The sequence below is a fragment of the Cynocephalus volans genome, chromosome 13, assembly GCF_027409185.1.
Source record: "Cynocephalus volans isolate mCynVol1 chromosome 13, mCynVol1.pri, whole genome shotgun sequence".
In the NCBI taxonomy this organism is placed as follows: domain Eukaryota; kingdom Metazoa; phylum Chordata; class Mammalia; order Dermoptera; family Cynocephalidae; genus Cynocephalus; species Cynocephalus volans.
In genome coordinates this window covers 30,159,113-30,179,753 of record NC_084472.1, presented here as the reverse complement: position 1 = coordinate 30,179,753, position 20,641 = coordinate 30,159,113, and the positions used below count along the sequence as shown (strand labels likewise).

At 33.7% G+C, this 20,641-nt stretch overlaps 1 protein-coding gene across 5 annotated transcripts in view; it reads left to right on the top strand.

The window, feature by feature from the left end:
* NOL4 (nucleolar protein 4) overlaps positions 1–20,641 on the top strand; it is a 347,913-nt gene that overhangs the window by 84,443 nt on the left and 242,829 nt on the right. For 4 of the 5 annotated variants that reach the window (XM_063077008.1, XM_063077007.1, XM_063077005.1 and 1 more), the window contains one exon: positions 6,944–7,093. In XM_063077008.1, coding sequence (XP_062933078.1) covers positions 6,944–7,093 — 150 coding nt within the window. Of the gene's footprint in view, positions 1–6,943; positions 7,094–8,052; positions 8,116–20,641 lie in introns of all 5 variants that reach the window. The other variant, XM_063077006.1, reaches the window with a different exon arrangement.

The following is a 20,641-nucleotide window of genomic DNA, read 5'->3' as shown; positions in this document are numbered from 1 at the left end:
CTTGAGCAATATACCTGTGTCCTTGTCTATGCATATCTTGCCATATTACCTCCCAACCAGCTACAATCTCTTGTGGAGAATGGAATTTAGGAAGGATTGCAGGAGAGATATCTATGCCATAACAGTTACTTCTGCATCAGTTCTACTTGCGGGTTTCATCAAATAATTGGAAGTCAGGAATTTCAAATGAAGTTTAATTTAAAACTCAAAAGTAATGTATCTTCTAAATAGATATAAGGCCAAGAGTAAAACATGTAGAACTGCATGTCAGCTTTTAAACGTAAATGACATTTTGATTTTATTATAACAATGTTAGTATCCCTGCTGTGGATTAGGTTGTGTCCCCCAAAGTTCAGGTATTAGAAGCTTACCCCTCACAGAGACAGTATTAAGATGATGGGAAATCCAATTATGATAATTGAAAGGTAGAACCTTGAAGAGCTGATTAAATTGTGTGGACCATGCCCTAGTAAATGGATTAATAAGTTGATGGTTTAATGGTGGTCATGGGCATGGTTCTGAGGGCTTTAAAAGGAGGACTGAGGAGCTGACTCTCTCTCTGCTCTGCCATTCTTGCCATATGACACCCTGCACTGCTGTAGTCACTTCACCAGATGTGTTCCCTGGACTTTGGACTTCCCAGCCTCTGAAACTGTTAGCGGTAAATATTGTTTCTTTATGGATTACCCAGTTTCAGATATTTTGTTATAAGCAACAGAAATGGACTAATACAATCTCTAACCATATTGTCTCTCATTTATCAATTTTGTATGACTGCTTTAAAATTTTGTGTGTATGTATCATGTCACCAATTGGCAATTAGGAAGCTAGCAGGAAATTAAGTAAAGGTGACTCATTTTTTAGCTTAACTTTTTTTTCCTTTCATATTATTTTAATGTGTTAATATGATACAACAGGGCATTAAATAAACCAATCATTTTGTTGAGCATGGACTTGCTATTGCAGACTTAATTTACAAATTTGGTTATGTTTGCTAACCAAAGTATTAGTATTAGCTTCAATATAAAGTTTTTTCCAAGAATAGCTATGTTTTTTTCATAGCACCCTGAAGTGTCATGTGAGATCAATTAGTTTTTGAGTTCCTCTTATCTGAGGCTTTTTATGTCCATGGTTGAAGAGAGGGACTATTCTATAAAATATTTACTGAATCCACTTAATATGTCATTCACTTATCCTGAGTAACATAAAAACTAACATAAAAACAGTGATATATTCGAACTTGCTTATAGTAGCTCATGAGAGCTAAAATTGTTAACTTTTTAGAAATTTTACAATCTGTTTGCAAAATACAACCATTGTTAAAAATTAAATGATATAAACTTATTATGTAACTTACACTGAAAATTTGTAAATACTTAAAATTTGTTATTGCCCAATTATTTTACTATAATGAAGTATTATCTGTACTGTTGAGGTGATTATTCTGGTCTATACTATCGGTATGGTGAAAATACCATGTGATTATGCTTTATTGTGCATGTGCATTTCTTCCCAACTCTAGGGTCTGTGATTCACATTTGTTGCTTTAAATAGGCCACGGTAGAAGTACTTGCATCACAGACATCAGCAAATGCCACAAGTCAGAGCTTGATTTATTGTTTTGTACATTGGCTTAGTACTGAAGCTGAAAGAAGTTTCAATTTAATGAATAAAATTTGTACAAGAGTGAGACATAGTGCAACAGTAGATCACATACCATAGTAAATTACAAAAAAAATTATTGGGGAAATGGTTGGGATGAAATTTCATTTGTCATAGTTCAATTGAAACTGTAGGTTGGCTGTATATAGAAGAGTTCAGTAAAAATCAGTGAAAGCGTTCTATGGGAATTAGTTGCTATATGGGATTCATAATAAAAAGTATTGCATAATTTATTATTATTTACAAATTGCATGATACATATCCTTTCTATCAGTAAAGTTTATAATAACCTTATATATTTGTGTATTTTTTAAGAGACAGTTATGAAACATTTACCAGGATACTACTATAATCCTTGGTAATTGAGCCACTTCCATTTCCACTCTGCATTCATGTATGTGGAATGTTTGAATATGTATCACATGAGCTCTTCCTCTTGTTTTTTGCATCCTTGAACTTAAAGTCCAAAACTATTGGATATCACATATTTTAACAGCCTTTTTAAGATATAACTCACATACCACACAATTCATCACTTAAAGTGTACAATTCAATGCTTTTATACAACTATTACCATCATCTAATTTTAGAATATATTTGTCACTCCTATAAGACACTTTGTAGCCATTAGCAGTCAATTCCACTTCTCCCCTCCTTCCCAGCAACAATATACTTTCAGTCTATGTAAATTTTCTTATTCTAGAACTTTCATATAAATTTAATTATACAATATGTGTTCTTTTGTGTCTGACTTTCACTCAGTTAAATGTTTTCAAGATTCATTTATGGCATAGCATGAATCAAAACTTTATTCATTTTATGGCATAATAATATTCCTTTGAGCATTTTGTTCATATATTCAATTCAGGGACACTTGAATTTCTACTTTTTGTCTCTGAATATGTTGCTTTTAATATTTGTGTATAATAAATTTTGTGTGGACTTAGGTTTTCACTCCTCTTAAATATGTATACAGGTATAGGTGTGGGCTTGTTAAGTCAGCTGGTTGTCTGTGTTTAATTTTTCGGCTTACTGCCAAACCGTTTTCAAAGCAACTGCATCATTTTGCATTCCCACCAGCAATGCATGAGGATTCCAACTCTCCAATCCTCACCAACACTTGTTTTTTTTGATTATAGAAATCCTAGTGAATTTAAAGTAATATTTCACTGTGGCTTTAATTTGCATTTTCCTAATGACTGATGATATTGAGCAACTTTTCTTGAGCTTGTTTGCCATTTGAACATCTTCTTTGGAGAAATGTCTATTCAAACTCTCTGCCAATTTTTATTTACTTGTTTACTTTTTTTGTGGCTGGCTGATACAAGGATCTGAACCCTTGACCTTAGTGTTATGACACCATGCTGTAAACAATTGAGCTAGTGGGCCAGGACTCTTCCAATTTTTAAATTGGGTTGTTTGACTTTCTATAATTGGGTTGTGTTTTCATGTATTCATGTATTGTGGATGAAAGTCCCTTATTAGAAATATGATTTTCAAATGTATTTTCCCACTTCTGTACATTGTCATTTTACTTTTTTGATGGTATCATTTGCAGCATAAAAATTTTTAATTTTGATGTATTTCAATTTATGAATTTTTCCTTTGTTGATTTTCCTGTTGTTGTCATAACTACGAAAGCTTTGCTTTACTCAAGATCACAAAAATTTACCGCTATGTATTCTTGTAAGATCTTTAAGTTTTAGCTCTTACATTTAGATCCGTCATTCATTTTGGTTTAACTTTTATGTATGGGATGAGGTGGGAATCCAACTTCATTCTTCTATATGTGAGTATCCTGTTGTCTTGGCACCATTTGTTGAAAAAACTATTTTTTTCCCATGCGGCAGTTCTATCTGTAGTTGTTTGAGAAACCTCCGTACTGTTTTCCATAGTGGCTGTACTTTGCATTTATGCTACTAAAGTCTCATTGAGCTCCAACTTCACTGAATACATTTCTTCCAGTTCCTGAATGGCCTAATTACACCTCATTGTTTTATCCTAAATATTTAGCTTATGTATATTGTAAGCCCAACCTCTGAAGGCATTTTTGAGTTTTAACCGTAGAGTATGGTTGGGAACTGAGCTTGAATCACAGTTGATGGTAAGCAGGGCCACATGATAGAAGGATGATGAATCATTTCCCTCCCCCAATATATGTGATTTCAGTATTATCATGATAAGCACTGAACTTATGATTTCTTGAAAGAATGTTGACTGTTAGCCAATGATTGTGACGTTTGTCCAGTATGTACTCCAGTAGCACAATTTGTACCGCCTGTGCTCCAATACAGACCACCTATAGTGGTTAAATAATGGCCACCTAAAGATACCATGTCCTGATTCCTGGAACTTATAAATGTTAACTTGTTTGGGAAAAAGGGTCTTTGTAGATGTAATTAAGCTAAAAATCTTGACACGAGAAGATTACATGGTTGGGGCCTAAATGCCATTATAAGGGTCTTTTTAAGAGAGAAACACACAGAGAAGAAACTCACAGAAAAGGCAAAGGCAAAGTGATGAAGCCTCAAGCCATGTAATGCTGGCCACCACCACAAGCTAGAATAGAGACAAAAATCCATTCCTTCTTAGAGCTTCCAGAGGGAGTGCACCTCTATGTCATCCTGATTTTGGACTTTAGGACTCCAGTACTATGAGAGGATAAATTTATACTTTTTAAAGCCATCCATTTTGTGATAATTTGTTAGGGAAGCCACAGGAAATTAATACAGCACCTTAGCAATTATTTGTTCATTATCTGTTTTCTGAACTGGGCTTTACGCTCCACAAAGACCTTGATTATTTGTCTCATACACCTTGACAATTCCAGCATCTAAGAGAGGGTTTGTCAAACTTGGCCCTTGTGAATATTTGTTGAATAATTGAATAAATTGGCTGTGATGCTTATATCACTCATAGTTTAGTGTTCAGCTAGATGAATGAATGAACAAATGAATGAATCAAATAACAAATTGCCATGGGTTAAATGTGTTGCCCAAAACTTATGTATTGCAACTTGAACCCTGTTGTAGCAGTGTTAAGAGGATGGGAAATCCAATTACATTATTTGAAAGGCAGGGACTTTAAAAGGTGATTGGATCATGAAAATTGTGGCCTTGTGAATGGATTGATCCATTCATGGAATAATGTGTGTGGTTCTGATGGATTTAAAAGGAAAGCAAGTGAGAAAGTTAGCTCTCTTGCTCAGCCCATTCTTGTGATATGACACCCTGGTTGCAATAGGATACTGTAAAGAGTTCCTACCCAGAAAGTCCTCACCAGATTTGTTCCCTGGACCTTGGACTTCCCAGCCTCCAAAACTGTAAGAAATAAATTTCATTTCTTTATAAATTACCCAGTTTCAGGCATTCTGTTATAATCAACAGAGACAGACTAATACAGAAATGTATATTTATTTACATAAATAAGTAAATATGTTTAGACTCACTGTAAAAATTTACTATAATTCTGATTATTCAGCAAAGTAACTGAGAGAAAACTACAGATTTTATGACTGGAAGCAAAAGAAACAAAGTTTTATGGCTGGTTTTACTGAAGGATAGAGTTAGAATTTGGGTTTCTAGCCTAGGAAAGGTGAAGGTTCTCTAAAGATCTAAGGGATAGGCCAGGAAGAGGTACCTGAAATAGGGCTTTCCCAGGCACTGTCCTTTCAGTTGCAAAATTTTTCAGGTGGTAGCTGCTATGCTTAATGTAGCTTCACTAAATATTGGTCTATAGTCATAGGCAAGGAATATTATCTATGGGGCTCAGTAAAGAAGAAGACCTTAATAAGTTCCTTATTAAGCTGCAGACCTTCCTCACATCTCTCCCTTAACATGTGAGGAAGGTCTGCAGCTTAATAAGGAACAACATTCATTATAGATTATTTATGAAGGAGAACTTCAGATCAAACAAAGATGAGGTGCCTGGCTGTTTGGCCTAAAATACAATGTCATATATACTCGTATAGTTATTTGAATATGCTCTTTTAGGCACTGCTCCTTATAAGGCCTACTGTAAATTGGAAAAACAGATAAAAAACTATGAAAAAGCACCAGGTGACAAGCTTTTGGTTTTGCAGTGAGCTGTCTGCTGGGGTTACTTTTCAAAGAGGCACTTGCCCTTTGAATCATTGACTGCATTATAATTCTGCTCAGAGTAATCACTCACTTGTGGAGTGTACCAGCATTAGTGCTATGTTATCTTACTTCAGGTAATAAATAAGAACATTATGTGTGTGTGTGTTTGCAAACAGGAAGCACTTTTATATTGTAGCCATGTACATTTAACTTCCTTTATTGTCTCATTCCAAACTTATTTCTTATTCCTCTCTATCATCTGTGAAAACTCTTGGTCTTTGCTGTACTTTTCAACGCTCTGTCTTATGCCCTGTTTCAATTCCCACTTACATCAAATTATATTTCTTCTAAAAAGCTATTTCAGCAGGAGGTGATATCTTCATTCTCTGAACTCCTGTAGTACTTTGCTTATACTTTTTTTAAAATCATGATCATCAGAATGATGAGCCACCATTTATGGAGGGTTCACTTTATGCCAAACATTGGGTTACATCCTTTACATACATTATTTCATTTAATTCTTACAACAATTCTGTGAAGCGGGCTCTCTTATCTCCATTTTACAGTCAAAAAACCTGAAATTTTGAGAGGTTTATGTGATTTGCACAAATATGCAGCTTCTGAGTGGAAAATCTACAGTTCACCCAGAAAATCTTAAGAGTTTATATTTTTAACCTTTCCTACATACTGTCCCTTAGGCTAATACTGATAGAATAACAGATGCATTTTCTTTTCTAGGTAATACGATGTTTGAAGGTAGAGACTCCATATTATTTTATTTTTCTAATTACAACTTCTAGGACTTAGCAACTCAATAAATATTGGTTGGATGAATGAATCAATCTCTAGAATAAACTTATTACAATAAAAAATTACTGGGCCTTAAAATATATTTTAAAATAATTTAAGAAAGTTATACTGATGGCTATAGATAAATCATTATAAAACATAAAAGATGGAATTCATGGATAAACATGACTTGCCTCATATTAACTATGCCAAATGTCTTTTCTCATGTTCTTTAAAGTTCTGTATATAAATAATACATAAATAATGAGATATTAATTCACAACTTTTTGAAGTTTCCTAGCTAGATGATTTGGTTCAAGTTAACAGAACAATTTGGTTTAATCAATTTTATGTGTCAAATGCAAATTATTAATCTTATGTTTTTTGTGGTTTTTTTGTGGTTTTGTTTCCAGGATGGCGTAGGGGTGGATGAGAAGCTGTCCTTACGGCGGGTAGCTGTGGTGGAAGATTTCTTTGACATTATCTATTCAATGCATGTGGAAACAGGGCCAAATGGAGAACAAATTCGGAAACATGCTGGACAAAAGAGAACTTACAAAGCAGTAAGTTATAAAAAAGAAAAGAAAAAAATGGCATGTATTTTGAAATTTGTTATTATGTATACGCATTAAGAATGGGTTAAATAATGATAAAATTCTACTTTCATTATAAATTAGACCATAGCATGGTCACATCCAACATCTGAACTATAATTATTACTGACTTTATTTTGTTTTATGTTCACTAGTCCATTAGATATAATTTAAGCCTGTCTCCAGAATTCTCCTATTGTTTTCTTTAAGTATATATAAAATGTGGTAGTCCAAGTGAAATGCCCACAAATGTGAAGATATATTTGTATTATATATTTGATGTGTTGTGATATATGAATTATGGATGGGAAAATATTAATTTTATATTACCACTTCTGTCTTAATGTGCCTTCTCCTTTAAGTTGTATTAGTATATTTAGGTATTTCCTATTTTATACTTACAGTACCATAGGTAAGAAGATTTTATGTAGTTTTCTTATGTCACATTATATAAAATACATTTATCCTTAACAATATGCATTTCTTAATTTTTCAGAATAGGCTATTAAAAGGTATATGTTATTTCATAGATCTAATGCCCTTGACATTTTAGAATGGAAATATATAATGTTTTTATTGTAAATTATGTGAACAGCAGATTTAATTAAGTGTTAGATTTTGAAATATGTATTGTCAAATTGGCGTTATATATTATTTCTAAAGTTTCTAATTATATCTACAGTTTGATCTAGACACTTTAATCTAGATTTTATTTAATTAGAAACTTTATGAAATAATATTACTATAGATATTTTATCCTTTCTAGGAAAATTGAGCAGTAATTTACTCTTTTAAATATAAGCAAAGTGTACATCAGAAGTATTTTATCAGCAAGCAGGATAATATCCTTTTTTTAGAATTCTTATTGAACTTTGCTTTTGGCTACCTTTATATTAACTGTTTTCAGCTGTATTGATACACAATATCAGTCTGGATCCATTTTTTTTTCAGATACAGAAAAATGTGTGAAATGCTCAAAGTTTCAAATACAGGTACATATGTTTGAAAATTAGCTACTGAGCATAAGAAATAGCTTCTTTTCCATAACTATTTTTTGCTATATTGCCAGGGTCATACTGAACCTTTGTAGTTGCATAATAACCCCTAATACATGTTGTACTTATCCCTCCTTCTCTATGGTTTTGTTTCTTGGCTGTTTCCAAATTGCATGGTTTGTGGGCAGGCACTATTGTAAGTTTCCTTACATAATTCTGCCCCATAAACTTTCTTTTGATTTACACATTCCAGGAGACATTCTGATCATGACTAATGATAATGACCTACCTTCTTGAGAAATTATATAGACTAATATTACTGAACATACTCACTTTGCCTGTCTCCTAAGCCAGAGTTGTACCTCTGGATAGTAAGAAGAGAAAAATTGTATATTGATCTACTAATATCACTAACTGTGTACTCTTATGATAATGAATTTTCATGAAATAGCTACCTGAACTTGATAGGACTTTGTAAGGTAGGAATACACAAATTTAATTGCATTAAATGAAAAACAAAAACAAACAAAAAACAAGTGGCATCATTGTTAGTAGTAGTGTGGCAGCCAAATCTGCTTAGGTGCCAAAAGCAATTTTAAATGATTTAATCTTTGAAATACATTTATTAGAAACATTTAATTAAAGTGGAAACATGAGTCAATGACATAGATCCAAATCTCTCACCCTGTGTTTTCTTAAATGAAAAGTAGAGAATCTGATACATTGCCCATTGCTCATGCTAAACACTTGCAATAAATTTGTAAACATGTTTCCAGCACGTATAATTTTGTATTAACATTATGAAGACATTTTACACGTTTTGGAGTACCAACTTTGAAAGTGTAAGCAGAATCTGAAACATCATCCAATCCCCTTTTGGGAATATCCTATTTGAAGATCCTTCTTTTTTCCTAAGTTTATTTTTTATTTCCAAATCTAAACTTTTATTACCTTTTTCTAATATCATGGAGATTCTTTTTTGGCCTAACCTTTTTCCCTCTGGTATCTCTCAAGTGAATGCTAATTAGGAAACGTTTCCATTTTATGGAGTAATAATTCATTGTAGGAAAAAAAAAGGAAAAATAACTGCTGCAGTGCCAGCAAAACTGTGCACATGGTTGTACAATGAATTTAATTCTAATGTTAAAAATTAATATAAATGTTCAATTAATGGTGCATAAAACTAAAATTCAATTTGAAATGAAATGTGTAGTGCTATTAGGGCCGTAGACTGTTGATTCAGAGTTTACTTTTCTATACTAATGGTGGAATTGGCTAGTCATTGGTAGTATTAGCTTAGATACCTATTGCAATTATAATGGTTCCCATTAAGTTTAAAATTTTTTTCTACTTCTAACACATTAGCTCATAGAAAATGCATGATTATGTTTATTGACCTTCTTTTTCTTCCTCTTCCTACATGGCCAAGAAACCATACTTATACAACTAATCATTAAAGAGTATCCTATTGTCTTAACAATATTATCAATAGATTTAGCGATCATTTTATTTACTTTGCCTTTTTTGCAAATCTTCTATGTTTTCACTCTGCAGGAAACGATGGCCCTTTAATATTGGATTAACTTTTGAATGCTATTTGGTCTTACCTATCTGCAGTATATCATTCCTTGAAATATCTAGGCATTATACAATTTAAATTTTATTGCAATCTGATTTGACTATAAATAAAATTTGAGGTTATATATTCTATTAATCATGAGTTCTTAAAAAATCCACACAAAATGACACACTTTAGGAATATGTAAAGGCTATTATGATTATTTTTTCAATTATTATTGCATTCCAGGGTCTTTTAGAATTTTATTTCCCTGCATTTGTATCAGTGTATGTGACAAGTGTTAGTGGTGCTTTGAATGTGTTTTCTTCAATATATTTGATGATAGTCAATTCTTGGTTGTCCAGGTAACAGAATAAAGATGAGGTGTGAGTCATTCAGATATCTCTTATGTTTGAACTTAAAATATATCTTTGTACTGACTATCGAGTGCAGGTGTATTTAGCAATTTGGAAAGTCACTTCGAAATTAACAATGTAACATTATAAAAATAATACAGGATGTTGATTTGTCTTGTATTCCTTAACTCTTCTCAACTTTTTAAAATTTTTATTTATTTATTTATTTTTAATTAATTAATTAATTAATTTATTTATTTATTTTTAAATTTTATTTTGTCGATATACATTTTGGCTGATTATTGCTCCCCATCACCAAAACCTCCCTCCCTTCTCCCCCCCCACAACAATGTCCTTTCTGTTTGCTTGTCGTATCAACTTCAAGTAATTGTGGTTGTGATATCTTCTCCCCCCCCACCGGTATTGTGTGTGTGTGTGTGTGTGTGTGTGTGTGTGTGTGTGTGTGTGTGTGTGTGTGTGAATTTATATATTAATTTTTAGCTCCCACCAATAAGTGAGAACATGTGGTATTTCTCTTTCTGTGCCTGACTTGTTTCACTTAATATAATTCTCTCAAGGTCCATCCATGTTGTGAAAGAATACTACTCAGCTATAAAAACTCTTCTCAACTTCTGCTGAAACTCCACCTTCCGTGAATACATCACTGTTCTCTGATTGTCTTTTATCACTTGTATTTTATCACAAGCTAAGCACAGCTGCCTTTTCAGAAACACTTTGGTCAGAGAAAATTAAAAGATTAAGTTTCAAAGCTCTTGCATGCTACATGTAAAATAAGAGTAACTGGTGGAAATCCAGGAACTAAGGGAGAAAGTCAGTGTTATCAATAGAGAGAACACTCTGCATATATATGTGTGTACACACACACATACATACACACAATTTATAGGGTGATATTGTAAACTTACATATTTTACTCATATATATATATATATAGCTGCCAATAATTACATTCATTTAATTCAGAGTGGAGAACATATGCTACAGCTAGAAGAAAGAAAAAAAATAGGCTTGGAGCCAGACAAACACAGTTTCAAATTTCAAATCTAGCACTCATTTCCTATCTGTGCCACTTTTGGCAAGTTATATACTCTTTATTTTTAGAGGGGGATAATGCTATATGTAGTGTAGTGAAATAAATGAGTTAATATTCGTAAAGTGCTTGGCATATGGTAAACTTGTGCTTAGTTTTATTTCTCCTACTTTATCCAATCACCGCTCATGTTCCAGGTAGAAGGACAAGCGAGACAACTAGCACAGCTCCATCATTTGCCCTTATTACAGTTATGGATCAAGTTTCCTCTGTCTGCCCTGATGCCTCTGTGTTGGGACATAGAAATAGTAATAACTTTATGCATCCTTTTTTGTGCATTCTGTAGATATCACCATCCCTGGAAGTCCACAGCATAACTTTGGCCCAACGTTTGACTGGGCTGAAGAAAAACAGGAGAAAAGCCTGGAATTCCTGTGTTTAGGAAATCTGCCAGTTGACATTTATGAAAATTTCAATTGTTTCATTTGCTTTTTCCGAAGTTTAAATCTGTTAAATTAATTTCAAATTAATTTTTGGAAACATTTTTAAACTGGCTGTCTTTTAAAAATTTGCTTTCAATATGAACGAAATATTCCTTTCCAGAGACATGCTGTAGAAGAATAACATATTTACATAGAATTTCTACAATCTTACTCTAAAAATCAACAAGGACAATTTTTATTTTATCATATCTAGAACACTTAACCTTAAAACTTTAGTTAGCATCATTTTTGCCTTGTTCTTTTTATAGATACCTGTTAGTTCATTGTCTCTACTGCTAAATAGGATATTTTAACTTGCACTAGTTTCTGCTAGTTTGTTATGTAAAAATTCCCAGAATTTTTTGTGAACTTATATCAGAATAATGTGCCAAATTAAAAGTCATCGTGGTATGGAAAAATAGTACTAAACGAAAATTTAAGAGTTCTGAACAATTCATTTAATCTTTTTTTTTGGCTCAGGCCACAATTTACTCACATATAAAATAAGTGGCCTATATTTCAGGTTTTTTTCAAACTCTGGAGGAGTTATAGAACTGATAATGGTGTGATGTGGCCATTACTTTGCTTGGGGATAAAATGAAAATAGTAACCAAAATGAACAAATTAGTTGGCACAAGAAATGTTCAAATATGGAGAATGCATCTGGCTCGTATAAAATCAGATTGGCTGATAAGCACAGCACAGAGATAGAGGATTTTTGTGCCCTGTTATTATCTAGAGAGTTTTCCTACATTATAATAAAGATGACGTTGATAATAAAAGACTCTTTAGTCATTGGACTTCATGTTTCTACAATTTTAAAGTTGCACTCAAAGAAGAAAGGCCATAAAAATGACTATAAAATGTCAGCAGATTTTCAATCCTCTCCATTTTTCTCACAATTTTGCAGAGATCTAGTCAAATTATGAGTGGACAACTCTTTAAATTATAATGTGCCTTTAAGCTGAGTGCAACAGACATGACTCAACTGTACATAATCTCGGCCAGAATATCATGATTTACACTACAAATACCATTTGTTTATTTATTATTTTTCTTTTGCATCTTTATTTTAAGTATAAATGATAATGTGACATCAGTGTTGCCTGTCTTATAGTTCTATAGTCTGAGACAGGGATTTTATAGAGTTTGTTGGATATCACACTGTTGAAATAGAGTTTATCTGTATACTTCTATGATTAGAGCCAGGAAGGCATTGGTCCCTCAATACATTACTCTTCACTATCATAGGGTCTCAAGTTTTACAATTAGAACTTAATTTATTGGGATTAAATCTTTGACCCCCTGTATATATGAAATTTAACTATCCTTGGGCAATAGAAGGTAGAGAATAAATTAGGCTGCTAGCAGTCATTGATACTTTATATGATATTTTACAAATTTTCTTTTGTCTCCCACCTCTAGCTGAGTTTAACTGAACAGTCAGGAGTGATTCAGAAAAAGAATATGAGATAAAACTGCTTGGATAAACCTACTGACCTCCCAATTAGCAGGGAATCTTCCTGATTTTTATGAGTTCCTATAGTGTGGCATCACGCATAAACAACCTTGTCACATGCTTGATTGGTAGAAGTTGAGAACTATGCCATCAAAATTAGAATGAAAAGTCTCAAAAACTTCATTCAAAAATCTCTGTGTCCAAGAAAGAACTATATTTAAACAAACAAACAAAAATAAAGTTAGAGAGAATTATTTTGAAGTAAATGAAAAGTATTAGATTAAAAGCTATGAATATTAAAAAGTACTATTTAAATATGATTCATCAATAGAATATAAAAATGCTGTGTGTTTATATCTCTTCTCACTTGTTTTTCCTATTTTGAATTCTTCCCTTTCCTGCCACAGATCCACATGGGAGGATAAGTTGTTTCTGAAACAAAGAGGTGAAGAAAATATTCCCTAGGGCTTAGAATTAAATTTCATGCATCTAAATCACCCTCTTTGACCTAATGTAAAAAGAAAATCAAAGCAAAATAATACAACAAACAAATATATGTTCCTGCCTCTTTTATGCAGCTGACATTGTTTATTTCATTTTATTACTGCAAAGTAGAGTGCTATAAATAAACAACTGTTCTGGATATCTAACAGAGATAGAAAAAAATCTTAAGATGAACTATTCTAAATTGAGTTTTTTTTTTCATAGATGTTCTCCAGTATTGAACTCATTAATTAACACATACAAAAAATCAATGATCTAGAAACTTATTTTATAACTAGCTCATCTTGGAGAGTTTAAGCGGTACAAAACATTAATTCATTTGTAAGTATTTTATAGGTAATTTTGTAAGGCTATTTTGCTTGTTTATTTTTCATTTTTATGGCTAGAGTAGATGGTTCTAAAATCACATGGTACCTGACAGTAGAGGAACATATCTGTTTCTCATACCACTTTATAAGCACAGCTTAATAAAATGCCTGGCTTGTAATAGGTGCTCAGTAAATATTTTTTTTGTTGAAACGTTATTGATTATACATATTTGTGGGGTACAGATTTGGATATCAATACCTGTGTAAAATATTTGATGATCAGATCGGGATAGTTACTTTATTCATCATTACAAACCTAATCATTTTTGTAACCCTTTACTAATTTCTTGCTAATCCCCACCCCTTGCTCCTTCCCACATCTCATAACCACAGTTCTGTTCTCTCCTTTTGAAAGTTCAACTTATTGTGATTGTTGTATTTTGATTTATTATTTATTTATTTATTTATTCTTTAGCTCCTACATATGAGCTTCCCACTTATGAGTGAGGACATGTGGTGTTTCTCTTTCTGTGCCTGACTTATTTCACTTAGCATAATTTTCTTCAGGCTCATCCATGTTGCTGCAAATGGCAGAATTTCATTCATTTTGTGGCATGGTTGTATTCCATTGTGTATATATACTACATTTTCCTTATCCAGTCATCCAACAATGGACATTTAGGTCAGTTCCATCTTTTGGCTATTGTAAATAGAGTTGCAACAAACGTGGGAGTGCAGGTATGTTTTCCACATGATCATTTCCTTTCCTTGGAGCATATATCCAGCATTGGACTGCTGGATCACATGGCAGCTCTATCTGTAGTTGTTTGAGGGACCTCCACACTGTTTTCTGTAAGGGCTGCACTATCTAACAGTCCCACCAGCAGTGGAGGAGGCTTCCCTCTTCTCCACATCCTTGCCAGTGTTTGTTATTCAGTTTTTTTTGATAATGGCCAGTCTAACTGTTATAAGATGGTATCTCAATGTGGTTTTGATTTGCATTTCCCTGATGCTTGCTGATGTTGAGCATTTTTTCATGTATCTGTTGGCTATTTGTACATCGTCCTCTGAAAAATGCCTGTTTCGCTCCTTTGAGCATTTATTCATTAGGTTACTTGTTTTCTTACTGTTGAGTTTCTTGTATATTCTGGATATTATTCCGCTGTAGGATGCATAATTTGGAAATATATTCTCCCATTCTATCGGTTGTCTTTTCATTCTGTTGTTTGTTTCCTTTGCTGTACAAAAGCTTAAAAGTTTCATATAGTCCAATGTTTTTTTTTGTTTGTTTGTTTTTTCATTTGTTGCCTGTGCTTTTAGGGTCTTATTTATAAAGTCTTTACTCAGTCCTACATCCTGAAGTGTTTCTCCTATGTTTTCTTCCAGGAGTTTTATAGTTTCAGGTCTTATATTTAAGTCTTTAATCAATTCCATTTTAAAAAATTTATTTGTTTATTTATTTATTTGTTTATTTATTTATTTATTTCAAGTATTCATGAGCTACAAAGCTGATTGTCCCCCCTCCTGCCCATAATGTGGGGGCCAGATTCATACTGGGGACAAACCCATTACCAGAATTACTTTTGCACCCTTTGTCCCCCCCCCCAATTATTCCCCAACCTCCCTCCCCCTCCCTTTCTCCCCTCCACTCCAATTTGTAGCCCTAGGAATGTTCCCTCCCTCTGTTGGATCACGGCACTGCTGTGGTCTGTCTTTCTTGCCTTCCTTTCTCTCTTAGCTCCCACATATGAGAGAGTACGGGTGGTATTTATCCCTCTGTGCTTTGCTTGTTTCACTCAACATAAGTTTCTCCAGGTTCATCCACGTTGTTGCAAATGGGAGAATTTCATTCTTTTTTATGGTAGAGTAGTAGTCCATAGTGTGTATGTGCCACAGTTTCTTTGTCCAATCATCTATTAATGGACATTTAGGTTGGCTCCATGTCTTGGCTATTGTAAACAGAGCAGCAATAAATATGGGAGTGTAAGTATCTCTTAGACATGATGATTTCCGTTCCTCTGGATATATACCCAGAAGAGGGATTGCTGGATCATATGGAAGATCTATCTGTAGTTGTTTGAGAAACCTCCAAATTGTTTTCCAAAGGGGTTGTACTAATTTACATTCCCACCAACAGTGCAATAGTGTTCCCTTCTCTCCACACCCTCAACAGCATTTGTCATTTACCATCTTTTTGATTATAGCCAGTCTAACTGAAGTGAGGTGGTATCTCAATGTGGTTTTAATTTGCATTTCCCTGATGACTAGGGATGCTGAGCATTTTTTCATGTGTCTGTTGGCTATTCGTATGTCTTCCTTTGAAAAATGTCTATTCAGCTCCTTTGCCCATTTTTTAATTGGGTCATTTATTTTTTTTTTTTACTGTATAATTGCTTGAGTTCTATGTATATGCTGGATATTAGTCCCTTGTGGGATGCATAGTTGGCAAAAATTTTCTCCCACTCTGTAGGTTGTCTTTTCACTCTGTTGACTGTTTCTTTTGCTGTGCAGAAACTTTTTAGTTTGATATAGTCCCATTTGTTTATTTTTTCTTTTGCTGCTTGTGCTTTTCGGATCATGTTCATAAAGCCTGTGCCCTGACCTAACTGCTGAAGTGTTTCACTTACATTTTCCCTTAGTAATTTTACAGTTTCAGGTCTTATACCTAGGTCTTTAATCCATTTTGAGTTGATGTTAGTGTATGGGAGAGATGCATATCTAGTTTCATTCTTCTGCATCTGGATATCCAGTTTTCTCAGCACCACTTGTTGAAGAGGCAATCTTTTCCCCAATGTAGATTTTTGTTGCCTTTGTCTAATATCAGATGGCTATAAGCCTGAGGAGTGATTTCTGGGTTTTCTATTCTACTCCACTGGTATGAATGTCTATTTTTATACCAGTGCCATGCTGTTTTGGTTACAACAGCTTTGTAGTATAATTTGAATCTTGCAGAGTTATGCCTCTGGTTTTGTTTTATTTTGTTTGTTTTTTCTTACTCTGGATTGCTTTGGCTATTCAGGGTCTTTTGTTTTTCCATATGAATGGTCGGATTGTTTTTTCCATTTCTGTGAAGAATGTCATTGATATTTTGATGGAGATTGCATTGAATCTGTAGATCGCTTTGGGTAGTGTAGACATTTTCACAATGTTAATTCTTCCAATCCAAGAGCATGGAATATCTTTCCATCTTTTTGTGTCTTTAAATTTTTTCAGAAGTGGTTTGTAATTCTCATTGTAGAGGTCTTTAATCTCCTTGGTTAAATTGATTCGTAGGTATCATATTTTTTTGCTGACTATTGTAAATGGGCTTACTTTCTTTATTTCTTGTTCTGTAAATTCATTTATATAATTAATTCCATTTTGAATTGATTTTGGTATATGGTGTGAGGTATGGTTCCAGTTTCATTTTTCTATGCAGGGATGTTGAGTTTTCCCAACACCATTCACTGAAGAGGCAGTCTTTTACTCAATGCATATTGCTGGTGCCTTTGTTGAAAATTAGTTGGGTGTAATTATGTGGATTGTTTTCTCAGTTCTCTATTCTGTTCCGTTGGTCTGTGTGCCTGTTTTTAAGCCAATTCCGTACTGTTTTGGTTACTTCACCTCTGTCACATAATTTGAAGTTAGTAGTGTAATGCTTCCAGCATTTTTTTTTTTTTTTACTCAGGATTGCTTTTGCTATTTGGGTCTTTTGTTGTTCCTTCTGAATGTTAGGATTGTTTTTTCTATTTCTGTGAAGAGTGTCATTGATATTTTGATGGGGATTGCATTGAATATATTGATCACTTTGGGTAGTATGGACTTCCACAATGTTAATCCTTCCAATCCATGAACATGAAACGTCTTTCCATATTTTTGTGTTGTCTTTAATTTCCTTCAGTAATGATTTGTAGGTCTCTTTGTAGAGACCTTTCACCTCCTTGGTTAAATTTACTCTTAGGCATTTTATTTTTATGGTGGCTATTATTAATAGTCTTGCTTTCTTGATTTTTTTTTTTCCTTCTAGTTTGTTGTTGGATTAAAAAACCCTACTTATTTTTAAGTGTTGATTTTGTATCCTATGATTTTACTAAATTTATTTATCAGCTCTAAGTATTTTTTTGATAGAATCTTTACATTTTTCTACATATAGGATCATGTCATCTATAAACAGGGATAATTTGACTTTGTCTTTTCCAGTTTGTATATCCTTTATTCCTTTCTCTTGCCTTATTATGCTGGCTAATATCTCCAGTACTATATTAAATAAGCATAGTGAAAGTGGGCATCCTTGTCTTCTTCCTGTTCTTATAGGAAAAGTTTTCAGTTTTTCCTGTTCAGGATGATGTTGGCAGTGGGTTTGTTGTATATGGCATTTATTATGTTGAGATATTTTCTTTCTAACATAATTTGCTAACAGTCTCTATGAGGAAGGGATGTTGAGTTTTGTTAAATGCTTTTTCTGTTTATTGAGACAGTCATATGTTTTTTGTCCTTAATTTTGATAATGCGGTATATCACATTTATTGAATTGCTTATGTTGAACTATCTTTGCATCCCTAGGATGAATCCCACTTGATAGTGGTGTATAATTTTTTTGATGTGCTGCTGCATTGAATGTGCTAATATTTTATGGAGAATTTTTGCACCTATGTTCATCAAGGGTGTTGGTGTATAGTTTTGTCATTGTTGTTGTGTCTTTGTCTGATTTTGGTATCAGGGTGATGCTGGCCTCATAGAATGAGTTTGGGAGAATGGCCCTTGTTATAGTTTTTTGGAGTAGTTTCAAGAGAATTGGTATTAATTCCTCTTTAAAGTCTTGCTAAAATCCAGCAGTAAAGTCTTCCCATCCTGGGCTTTTCTTTGTTGGGAGACTGCCCATTGCTGCTTCAATCTTGTTGCTCACTATTGGCCTATTGAGGTTTTCTGTTTCTTCTTCGTTCAATCTTGGTAGTTTGTATGTGTCCAGAAATTTATCTGTTTCCTCCAGATTTTCAAATTTCTTGGCATATGGTTGTTCATAATCATCTCTAATGATTCATTGTATATCTGTGTTTTCAGTTGTAATATCTCCTTTTTCATTTTTGAGTTTCATTATTTGGTTCTTCTGTCCTCTTGTTATAGTTAGCCTAGCTAATGGTTTGTCTCTTTTGTTTATCTTCTCAGAAAACCAACTTTCCATTTTATTGATCTTTTGTATCATCTTTCTTTCTTCCCTTTCTTTTTTTAGTCTCTATTTTATTTAGTTTTATGGTGATCTTAATTATTTCTTTCTGACTTCCAATTTGGGGATTGTATTTTTCTTTTTTCTCTAGTTCTTTGATGTGTAGCTTTAGTTTGTTTATTTGAAGTCTTTCTATTCTTTTGATGTAAGCATTAATGCAATAAACTTCTCTCTTAGTATCGCTTTTGCAGTATCCTGTTGGTTTAGTTTCAAGAACTTTTTTGATTTTCTGTTTAATTTCTTCTTTGACCCATAGGTCATTCAAGTGCATGTTGTTTAATTTCCATGTATTTGTATAGTTTCAAGAGTTTTGCTTATTATCCATTTCTAGTTTTAATCTGTTCTAGTATGAAAAGATACTTGAAATGATTCCAATTTTTAAAAAGTTTGTGGAGACTTGTCTAGCATGTGGTCTATTCTGGAGAATATTACATGTACTGAAGAGAGGAATGTACATTCTGTAGTTGTTGGATTATATGTTCTGTAGATATCTGCCAAGTCTAATTGGTCTGAAGTGTAATTTAAATCCCATGTTTTCTGTTGAATTTTTGCCTAGATGATCTGTCTAATGTTTACAGAGGGGTGTTGAGGTCCAGCACTATTAGTATATTGGGGTCTATCTCTCTCTTTAGGTCTAGTAGTGTTTGCTTTATATATCTGCTCCAGTGTTGTGTGTGTATATATTTATGATTGTTACGCCTTCTTGCTGGATAGATCCCTTTATCATTATACAATGGCCTTCTTTGTCTCTTTTCATTGTTTTTGGTTTAAGGTCTTTTTTTAATCTTATATATGGATAGGTACTCCTGCTCATTTTTGGTTTCCATTTGTGTGGTGTATCTTTTTCATCCCTTTACTATGTGAGTATGTGAATCTTTACAGGTGATGTGAGTTTCTCATAGGCAGAATACAGTTGGGTCTAGCTTTTTAATCCAATTAGCCATCTATATGTTTTGAGTGGGGAATTCAGTCCATTTACCTTTAGGGTTGTTATAGAAAGGTATTGTCTTACTCCTGTCATTTTACTGATTTTTATTTGGTTGCTTTAAATATCTTTTGTTCCTTTCTTTCCCTTTTATTTCCCTTGTATTGTCTTTGGTGTTTTTTGTGGTATACTGGTGCTCCTAAGTTTGAGTGGGTGACCCTGGGTGGGTTTCTATTTCCTTTTTCCTACTGGCAGAGCCTCCTCCTAAGGACTTGCTTCCCTTGGTTGGAGGATGGGTTGGTGATGGCTAGGAATTTTCTCCTGTATTCTATTTTGCTATCCTTGGTTTCTGCACTCTCCATGGGCTCTGTGTGTGTTTCTCCCTGGGTCAAGACAGTGCACATAGCTCTCACTCCTGGGGGTGCAACCACGAGGGCAGCATAATTCCTCCTGTGGGTTGGGCTACTTGGTCACGAGTTTGTGCTCACTCACTTCTTTCTAGTGGTTCTGTTTGTCACTTTCCTTGTGTCAATACAGTCAAGCGGGTGACTGCGGTAGTGGGACCCACACAGCACAGGTAGCTACAATGGGGGTGGGGCCTGCACAGTGAGGGTGGCTGCTAGCAATTGCAAGTGACTTTTTTGGCAGCAGCAGCCATCTGAGCCATACTGCAGGTG